Source organism: Petaurus breviceps, unplaced genomic scaffold (genome assembly GCF_028583685.1).
Source record: "Petaurus breviceps papuanus isolate PSGF00001 unplaced genomic scaffold, PetGlider_PUasm1.0 91041, whole genome shotgun sequence".
Lineage (NCBI taxonomy): Eukaryota > Metazoa > Chordata > Mammalia > Diprotodontia > Petauridae > Petaurus > Petaurus breviceps.
Genome location: NW_027187400.1, coordinates 7605646 through 7616533, shown reverse-complemented (window position 1 = coordinate 7616533; position 10888 = coordinate 7605646). Strand labels below are relative to the sequence as shown.

Below are 10888 nucleotides of genomic sequence, written 5' to 3'. Positions count from 1 at the left end.
ATTAATATTTCCCCCATGTACTGCTGGTATGTACTACATAATAAAAATACTACTTGATGTGAGGCAAACAGTTAAACCATACCAATCTATGGAAAGAGTAATGACACTGCCTTCTGCCCCTCTCCCCAATTTTTTTTTTTAATGCATCTTTACCTTTGCAGACATGAGGGACTGGGTATAATGTATTAGACACTATACATTTTCATATTTAAATTTTGTTGGTATCAGATTCAGTGTTGCCCTACTGTAGATTATAACTCCTGTAACTTCTTTGCCCAAGGGTTGTGGCAACTGACCAAGGCGAGGGTCCCTGCTTCCCATTTTGGGGGCATATAGCTAAATTTTTACATACTAGGATACTGACAGCTTTTAAAATGCTTTTGTTAATTGGAGGCAGAGGTTAGCGAAGAGTTGGGACTAAGTGGGGATAAACTCTGGCTATGAAAACAATTTATGGGGATACTTTTGCCATGTAAGAGCAAGGCAACTCAAACTTCAAGTTAGGTCCAGGCCACAAATTGAAAAATTATCTTAAAAGCACTCTGACAGTATCTGCCCTTCAAGGCTCATTACTCCTTGGGGATAAAATTACATTAAGAACTTAAATTTTAGGTTCAAGAAACCTAAAGTAAATGTGAGGAAATGTTTCAGCAGGCTCTTCTCACTCACATTATACATTATTACTTCAATGGTAAAGAGGCAACAAAAAGGCAGGGAACTGAAAAAAGAAATTAGACTTTTATTAACAAATATATACAATTTCCAACATGCAGTCATTCAGATATTTGGTTTTTAAAAGTTTAGCACTGGTTATATTTAACCCACTGCAATGCCACACAAATATCTACATACACGAATAAAAATCCCACCTGTGATTTCTGGTCCATTTGTGTTCATTTATCTGGAAAAGAAATCTAAGATATGATACATTAAAGTACTTCATCTTTTCATGCCAGGATTTCAAACTTTTATAGCTAAATAACAGTTTCTGCTTCTCATGGCTCATGAGAAAGGGATGACAACTAGACATACTAGAATTTGAAAGACGGTGCTGTTTTAGGAGAACGTAAAAGTAAACTATTTTCCTCTTTCTTGATAGGAATCCACTGTCCATATGAACTCTGGCTTTTCTCATCTTCTTTAAGGGATCCTGCAGTCCCCTTAGCCGTATTTGCTACAGAGTTCTGCAAAAATAAATTAAAGACTGAGTCAATCTTTAAAACCCCAATATGGTTAAGGAAACATTAGTAAATCCTGAAAACTTTTTTCTGCAAAACTTTGAATTCTTATGATCTACAAATTAATGTCCAATTCTACAGTTGACATCTGTATATAACTTCAGTTTACAAGTTTTTTCATGTTACATTTGAAAAGTAATTGTTAATGATTACTTTGGCAAATGATTTGGAAATAAGACCACAAAAAATCCTGTTATAGGTCATTTAGTCCAACCCTTCAGTTTTTTTGAGAAAAGGAAACCAATTCAGAGTGGAGTACTGACATTCCCAAGGTCACACTAAGCAGAACAGGAAACTGGATCCTAGTTGACAGTGCAGAAAGGTAAATATAAGTTTTCCAGCTCTTAGTTCATTGTTCTTTCCACCATTTGTGCTGCACCAAGGAAACAAAATGAAAATCACACACTATACTTACACCAGAGCTGAAAGGTAGGGTTCTCTGCTGGGAAGAACTTTCATTTGAGGTTTTAATTACACCCTCATTTAATCTTCCTGACAGCTAGAAAAATGGGTAAGAAAAAAAATATTTTTTAAAAGACTGAGTCATCCAATTGATGACTATTCTACAAAAAGGTTCATTAGTATACAAACTTAGTTGGAAATACTTATAAACAAGTTGGAGCTACTCAAAGAGTTAGTAAGATCAGGCCCAACAACAGAATGGTCTGCTGAGGACTCACCCCCAAAAATTAACTCAACGTCAGATTCAAATATGGCAATATTCAGAAGTTAATAATGGGCTCTTTTTACTTACACCTCCCTAAGGCATAGGGATTCACAATAAATCCAGCCAAATCTAGATTATAAATTCAGATTCATACGCATATATAAAATGCCATACCAGGCTGAGTGAAAACCTCAAGTTTAATTTCACTGTTTACCATCATTCTTCACCAAATATTAAGAAGCATGAATGACTTAAGTTTCATCAGCATTAAATCTGCATTAAAAAGTCAAACTAGGATTGTTAAGTCACCAAGTAGTTAACACTTATACCTAAAATAGGTTTTAAGAAAATGGGTTCACCTGGATGGCATTTCTCACCATACTATATAAATCTCTTTATTTAGATAATAAAATCTTGAGGCAGAATCTTTACTTTTTAAATCAGACATGAGTTAAAGGATTTAAGTATTAGGAACATATAAATTTTTATTCACTTACATAAAATAACTAGACAATGACCAAGATTTGTATTAAACAGATCCCAAAGTCTAAGTCAAAGCCACCCCTATTTTCTTAAACATGAAAGCTAAGGAATGTAAAGTTTTTATTTTTATGTTTTGGGAAATTAAAGCACACTGCATTTGACTGATTCAAGTGCAAATAACCTGCACAGCTTTGGAGAATGACAATAAACTTATCTGCGAGTGGTGCAAGCCTCTTCTTCTGTTATCTCTCAAACATCTGGAACATATTGCATACATTATGAAAGGGACATCTATAACACAGATGCCTCCCCAAAACACAAAGTGTACTTTTAAGGTTATTTCTGAAATGTAATTTTAGGTATATCTGAAGAGTAGCTAAGTTTGCAACTGTCCAAATTCTAGCATGCAGATATTCTACTATCACAAAATTAAAATTTCCAATTTGTGAAAGTTAACTTTCAAGTTATTTAAACCTCTCTCACAGCAGCTTTAGCCCATGTATCAATTACCAAGAGATTTTCTTCATCAATGTCTGGAGACCACATTCATGATTTCTATAAGACAGAAATAAAGCAAGTGAACTGTACTGAATGGTGGGAGTACAGAATTTGTGGGAATATTATTTGTTGCAAATGAAAGTAAATGAATAGTGTGTACAGTATTTATTAATCTAAATCAAGTGTTCAAAAAAAAAAAACACCTTTAAAGTTACATGGAAGTGCTTGAGGTACCGCTAAAACATGTTTAAGAGTTTAGAACTGTTAAGACCAATCAGCATTCCACAGTCTATACAGCACTTCCCCCAAAACAAGACCATTACTTTCCCACCTTCAACTGTATGCATAAATTTGACTTCAGATTTTCACAGAAATGTAAACTAAAGCATTCTGAAAATAAGTCACTACATACTGCAAGTTCATCTTGGAAGCAGTTTGTTTCTGAAGTGTTCTTTGTTCAAATGAAGACATTACAAACACCTGAGAATACTTACCTCAACAAGTTTTGTAGCATCACCCTGTGTTTGTTTTCCATAGTTTTTGTCTTTAGACTGTGGACCAGTTCTGAGACTAGCTGGCAAGTCAATATTGGCTGTTCCTAAAGCTTTGGCTGCATTTGCTTTTGCTATTTCTAAAAGTTCCATCCTATCTGGAAAAGAGAAAAAAACAAAGAAATTATTAATACCTAAAAGCTAATTTTCTATCAAGGAAATCATGCACCACCACGCAGGAATCATACTTCTTTTCTCCTCACCTTCAGGTTTACTCCTTTAATAACGAGATGACATTTATGTAGAGCTTTTAAATTGTAAAAGAGCCTTGTAAAATAGCTATTATAGTCATTATTTGTTGTTGTTGAACAGTTATGTCCAACTCTTTTGTGACATATTAAATTTGGGGTTTTCTTGGCAAAGATACAGGAGTGGCTGAGGCAAACAGGGTAAACTGATTTGCCCAGGGTCACACAGTCAGCTAGAAGTGTGGATTTGTCCTCAAGATGAGTCTTCCTGAGTCCAGACCCAGGACTCTTCCACTTCCACACCTCCCTGCCCAACAGCCATTACAGAGATGGCAAAAGTATTAAGTGACCTGCCCTTTAAATTTCAAGGGTCAAAGTTTGAGCCCAGGTCTCTCCTAATTTAAAATCTAGCACTTTCTTGCTATCTTGAGAAAACAAAAGGGTCATATGGTGTAACAGAAAATGCTGGTTTCTGTCAGGCTGTCAATAAATAGGTCAGAATCACAGTATCTTTAACTTCTTTAATTCTTTTTTTTTTTTTGCTTTGTGGAGGGCAATTGGGGTTAAGTAACTTGCCCAAAGTTCCATGGCTAGTTTTTTTGAGTGGATGTTAAGTGTCTGAGGCCAGAACCAAACTCAGGTCCTCCTGACTCCGGGTCCGGTGCTTTACTCACTGCACCACCTAGCCGCCCCTACCTTCTTTAGTTCTTTACAGACCATTAATAATATTACATTTCACAACTGGAGCCTCATTACATGACTGTACACTGCTAACTTTGCTGCCCCTAAAGAATGTAATTGTGTATTCAATAAACAGAAAATGGAAACTGGTTTTTAAAAGCTCCTAAGCCACTCTGCAACTTCAAAAGAGCTACTGTTGACAGTGGAGTATGGGGTGTGGTCAAATGGGAAGTCACATGAGAAGTCATTTTGAGCAGCAATGCTACAAATGGAATTTAGACAAACATATAATAAATAAATAAACAATTACAGACATATTTAGGTAAATTCTGTTCTATAGCCAATTTGGTTTATTTATACAGCTGAGGCTTAATAATGCCCAAGTGAGAAATCTTTAGCTCACACATACAAATTATATAACTTTCACCACCGCCACAATATTCATTATTTAAACACTCCTACTCCAAAGATTCCAAAGTCTAGAAAATCTGAGTTCAAATGCAGCCTCAGACACTTATTAGCAGTATGACCTTTATTTGCTTGTTCCTCATCTATAAAATGTGGACACACTGGAGTACAAAATGGCCCACCACTCTTTGCCAAGAAAACCCCACGGACTTTTGTCAAAACCAAAGCTTATGGGGTCATGTAAAGTCAGGCATGACCAAGCAATAATTCCAAAGATGAATTATGAACATAGACTTCCCTACTGCTATACATGAAGTGTTTTGTTTTGTTTTTTCCCTTGCAGAAGATCAAAGATGACTGGTGGGGGGTAAAAAACTCAAACCCCCCCCCCACCCTTGCTTTTTAAAGTTGTTAAAGAGATAACCTTTCTAAAACTTTATTCAACAAATACAACTCAAGTTAAAACATACTTGCTGATTTAAATTTAGTTTGATAATACTAGCCAATTAAAAGAAGAGAGGAATAAAGGAAAAGTGAAAAACAACTGGGGGGAGAAACAAAGGGAACCATTAAAAGAGGAAGAAGCCATAACAAGCAGGAACTGAAGACTTGAAAATTTGTTACCACACCCAATTAACTTGTTACTCCAAAGTCCAAGGGATCACTAGTCACCACTGACTTTCAAAGTGTTTTTAGGTGATAAAGCAATTCAGGTAGCTTTTAAAGGCTCCACACTGCACTGGACAGTCATAAAGGAAAAAATTATTTTCTGAATAACCTACAGCATGAGTTACAGAGGCCCTGAGGCATATCATTGTCCCCCAACTCTCTACTGGGCCAACTTTTAACTTATGATTCTAAAGGGATTGGTATGCAAAGTCCACTTAAAATGGGTTACATTTAATATAGCTAAATAGATCCCTAGAACCACATTGGGATTGCTGCAAACTTTCATCAAATCTAAGGCAAACAAAAGTACTTCCCTAGGTTAAATATAATCAATCACTATATCAAACAGATCTTAGTACTAACTTTGCAGAATTCAACTTTAATGTAACTGTTTTCCATTCAATTTTTTTTTTAATCTCCATAAGTAAAGTTCACTTCCTCTATTAGAAACCATTTCTAAAGAGGTAGCTAGGTGGCATAACGGATAGAGCACCAGCTCAGGAGGACTTGAGATTAAATCTGACCTCAGATATTTGACACTTATTAGATGTGACCCCAGGCAAGTCACTTAATCCCTGATTGTCTCACTCCCCCCCCCCCCCCCAAAAAAGAAAAAAGAAACCATTTCTAACAATTAAGAGATTCCAGTACCTAATTTAGTGAGCAAACATAATAAACAATTTTTTTTAAAAAAAGGTTTTGGAATAGTCTTGTTCTGCTATTCAACTTCAAGGTTTGGCTAGTTCTTCTGCTTGAGAAAATCAGCTTACCTTTCTCACTTAAACGCAGAGGAGTCCGACTACGAGATCTGGACCGAGACCTGTACCTCCAGCTCCTGTTGGCCTCTGGATACACTGTCCGTCCAAAGCCATAGTACCTTCGCCCTCGGGATCCCACGTAATCTCTCTGGTAATATGACCGTCTATGAGACCTGGATCTGCTGCGGGACCTGCCCCGTGAAGGAGATCGGTAATACCTCTGGTAGGCCCGAGGTGGGGGCCTCTCTCGGTACCTGTGGCTGCGGGACCTCGAGCGGCTCCGGGAATAGGAACGGGAGTAGCGGCGATACTTCCGCTGGTGGTGCCGGCGGGACTGGGAACGAGACCTGCTCCGCCGAGACCTACTGCGACTATGTGATGACGAGCGGGAGGACTGGCTCGAGGCAGACTGAGAACTCACGGAGGATGATGTGCTGCGTGACCTTGAGGAAAGCCGGCTGGAGTGGCCTGTCCCGGAGCCTGAGGGGGAGTCTTTTCCTTGGGGAGAGCCGGGCCACATGTCATTCACGTAGCTCGTCATGGCCCTCCTGCAACGAGAGTCATCAGAAACGGTTAGCCTGCCCTCCTGGAAGGAGGCTGGTGACACCCAGGCCCTCCCTGCCCATGGCATTCAGGGGTGTTCCCACTCTCCTGGGACCAGGCCTACCCTAGAGGTACCAAAGGAAGGCTCGGCTGCAGTAAGAGTTCAAAAGGTAAAAATTACCCAAAAGCTAGACTTGTTTCTCAATGGGTCAAACCACATCGAGTTCCTCTTGCATATAGGAAGGGGAGGCACTCGGTTTGGGCACTGGGGGGGTGAGGTGGGGTATAGGCTGGAAAGAAGAAAGGAAGGGACTCCTTGAGCTGTGCTACAAGTGGCTGGGTCTGCAAGTCAGGTCCCCCCTCAGAGTCACCATTTTGATGACCCTTACAATGCATGATGGAGACTTGAGACAGGAGCCGGACAGCTGCAAGAAGATCCATGATCTGATGTCTGTGTTTGACGGGACCCACCAGATATGAGAAGGCCTCATTCTTTCTAAATAACCCCATGGGCACAGAGAACATGGAAAGTGTATTTCAGATCAGTGTAGATATTGAGGCCCTTTCATTTTCCCAATGTGAGGAGGGCCTGTGTCAAAGCAATGAGTTTAGCCTTCTAGGCAGAGATGGCATCAGTGGAGCCTGATTCGATGTCTTGAGAAGGGAAACAACTGCATAGCCCAAGGGGCTGCTGCCATGAACTATGAATTATTGGTAAACCAGACAACATCTGGATTAGGGAGAGGGGTGTCTCTTAGGTAAATAAGAATGTTGTTATAGGAATGAGAATCTGAAGATCTTCCCTGGCCTTTGGCCCTCTGATAGGCTTAAGTGACTGTGAGAACCTTTCTTGATTTGAGAATATACTCTGCCCCCTAATTGGCTGAATGTGCTCACCTGGAACCTGTTGAGGGAGGCTTATTTTTCAGGAATGCCCACACCTTGTTACTGTGATTGGGCAATGGGTCAAGAGGGTTGTGATGGTGTCTCTGACCCAGGAGGCTATATATACCCTAATGTGAGGTTTTGCTTTGGGGCTCACTTTGGGAAGAGTCATGTGATGTGGCCAGATGAGACTCTGGGTAGCCTAGTAACTAACTAGGTATGGATGTAATGGTCAGACAGTGGGAAGCCCTGTCTGCTGATTTGTCTCTCTGTCTGCTTGTAACTTCTGTTTGTATTCTGTATTGTCTGATGTTTGATTGATTAAAGTAAGACTGTTAACCCATTTTGAGTTGCTTACTTATGCTAGCAGCCACCCTGGGTATGCTAGGGTGCTTGCTGCTACAAATGTCCAAAGATCTCCTTACAGAAGTGAACAAGAGGGGTCTAGAATGGGTGGCAGCAATGTGGCAGGGTTCAGGACAGAAAAAGTATTCAGATCAGGGAAGTAAAGAAAAAGGGCCTGGTATCTGGTCAAATGCTTGTTGGAAAGCCACTGAGACCCTTTTGCCTCCAGAATGCCTTGGACCCAATGTGGGGTGTAAACAGTAAGAGGCTGTGCTAAGGCTATTTTAGTAACCTCATTTATTAGAAAGGAGGTAGCTGCAACTGCCGAGGCAGGAGGGCTAACTGGAAGGCAACAGAGTCAAAGGCTTTAGAGAAATAGGCAACTGGGTGTGGATTACGCCAAGGTATTGGACAAGGATCCGTTGTGCAAAACCTTGCTTCTCATCTATAGAGATGGAAGGGCTTTCTGAGATCAGGAAGTGCCAGAGCAGGCACTAAGAAAAGACGGAGTTTGAGATCTCAAAATGACAACTCCTGTGGGGGACTCCATTCAAGAGGAGTGGTATCCAGTCCACAGGTAGATTTGAAGAGGACCTGTGATGGAACTGAAAGAAGGAATCCAAATACTACAGTACCGTGCCATACTGAGAAAAGTTCGAAGCTGTTTCTTTGTATTTGGTCAGGAGATGGAAAGAATGGCCTGGGTCCTAGACTGGGATATGGGCCTTGGATTTTGAAGAATGAGATCTCATAAGCACAACCCACGAGATGGTTTAGTTTCAGCGATGGAAAAGAGAGGGCCCATACCAAGAGATCATCAACATATGTATTAAGTGTTGCAGTGTAGGGAGGGATTCAAAAAGCGCAGGACTCAGAAAAGTGCCTGACCAAAACAGTGGGGGCTATCCTGGAAACCCTGGGGGAGAACATCCAGATGTACTCAACAGGAAGATGGGAGTTGGGGGAAGCCCACTCAAAAGCAAAGATGAACTGGCACACTGGGTCCAAAGGAAAACAAAAAAAGGAATCCTTGAGATGAATGGTAAAGAACCAGGAAATAAGGGCAGCTAGGTGGTGCAGAGCACTGGCCTTGGAGTCAGGAGGACCTGAGTTCAAATCTGGTGTAATCCCACCTGGGGTCTCCAGTGGGGACCACACTTCAGTTCCAGGGGGAAAACTCAGTTCAGGGAACCTAACTGCCATTTTGTCCCCATAGGCTTGGGCATATTCAATAATCAGGCCCTTTTCCTCCAGAGAATAACCCTGAGCTAGGATGAGATTCCTGTCCCCCCACAAGAGAAAACTCATCTTTAAACTTTGTTGGGTGTTCCAAATAGGAACCTTGGCCTAGCCTTAAATGGCATGATGTCATCAACAGAAAAGGGGACACAGACTTCTCTTCACCAGCCTCAAGGGTCTGGAATGGAACCTCACTGAATGGAAAGGCTGTGGCAGGGACAGGTTTTGAGGTCTACTGGTAAGGAGTTTCAGACTGAGTCTCAAATGGAAGAATGTGCCATAGAGAAGTAACGGTTGGACAAGAAAGTGAGGAAGAAGAATTAGTGTGGTTTGGTAAGGTAGAGAAGGGTATAGGGGCTGAGAAGTTGCAGGCCGGGTCTGTAAGGCCACCATAGAAGCCAGGAGCAGGAGGTGGGATCATCTGAGGAAAGGGGGGGATGGTGTTCCAGCATACCTAGTGGTAGAGTCAGGAACATTTTGCAATTTTTGCCCAAATCAGGATCTTGGGAACTAGCCAGGAAAGCCTGGCCATAGGGGACCTCAGTCCACTTTCCTTCCCGTGATAAAACAAATCTAATTGTAAAATGGTATTATAATTTAAGGAGCCATTCTCTGATCTTCCAGATCATACTGAGGCCAGGCAGTATTGCAATAAAAGACCATATGTTTCCTCCCAGACCCTGCCCCTGAATTTATCCCAGTTCTTAAGGAGACCTCCTCGGGTAAGCTAGGAGGGATAACTACCAAAAGTTCCCAAAGGAGGGGTATGGTTACGGCTGCATTCCAAGCAAAGCCCCCCCAGGTACACAGGAAGGCACCAGGGCTGGCACTATCTGGTGGAAAGGTACAAATTACCGCAAAGCGAACCTATTTCTCGTGGGGTGAACTTTTATTGTTGCAAAAGCAAACGGAACTAAGCAGTGCCAGGAAGCTGGTTGGTTGGGTGAAGGGAAACGGGGGACTTGCTTATATCAGGGCTGAAGGTGGGGCAACTTACAGAAACTTGCTAAGCAAATATAATCTGGGTGCTACGCAAGTCTTCCGGACTTTCACTCTCCAGAGTCCCTTCATTATCATATTCATGACATGTTAATGTGGCCTTTGACGTCACACATTACCGGCAGAGAGAAGTCTCACTGCGCTTGCCCCCATCTTGGGAACGTCCCTAGACCACAAGGTTGCGGGTGTGATTGCCTGCTCAGGATATGGGGGAAGGGTAGGACCTTGCTGCTCCTACTCCACCGGTTAACCGGGTCGGATGTCGCGAGGGGCCGCGCCTACACGTTCGGGGGACTTCCCGGGCTCGGCCTCGCTTCCCAATCGCCAGTCCAGGCGCGCAGCCCAGTCCGCGCACGCGCCCAACTCTCCCCTCGGCCAGTTCGCTCTCAGTCCTCCTCCTCTCTTCCCCTCTCGCCCCGGCGGACCGAGCACGCACGCGCGATCCCTGCCCCCTCCCCCACCTTCGCCCGCTCTCTTCCCCCACCAGCCCAGACTGAGAAAGCCGAGAGGCCAGAATCCGGACTAAGAAGGGGGACTTACTCGAAACAGACACCTACAATGGTGTGTGAGAACAGGGACCCCCGGTCGTCTCCTCTTGGCAACCGAGAAGCAGATCAGAAGCTTCACCTTCCGCATTCAACCGTCGTCTCCGCCTTCTGAGAGCTCAGTCCCCCGGAGCCGCCGAAAGTACCGGAAGCCCGCCTGGTCGCGCACGCGCAATGGCAGCAGGCGGGGC

General features: G+C 42.5%; 1 protein-coding gene across 2 annotated transcripts; it reads right to left on the bottom strand.

Annotated features, from left to right (window-relative positions):
* Positions 1–719: 719 nt before the first annotated feature.
* Positions 720–10876, bottom strand: RSRP1 (arginine and serine rich protein 1). Of its 2 annotated transcripts, none has more exons than XM_069079054.1 (5): positions 10693–10876; positions 6154–6689; positions 3381–3535; positions 1654–1737; positions 720–1184 (listed from the first exon to the last, which is right to left on the bottom strand). In XM_069079054.1, the coding sequence occupies exons 2-5, from the start codon at positions 6680–6682 to the stop codon at positions 1032–1034; spliced, it is 921 nt and encodes a 306-aa protein (XP_068935155.1). In that variant the 5' UTR covers positions 6683–6689; positions 10693–10876; the 3' UTR covers positions 720–1031. The 2 variants fall into 2 exon arrangements, with proteins under 2 accessions (XP_068935155.1, XP_068935156.1); XM_069079055.1 differs by having other exon boundaries at positions 10710–10876.
* Positions 10877–10888: the final 12 nt, after the last annotated feature.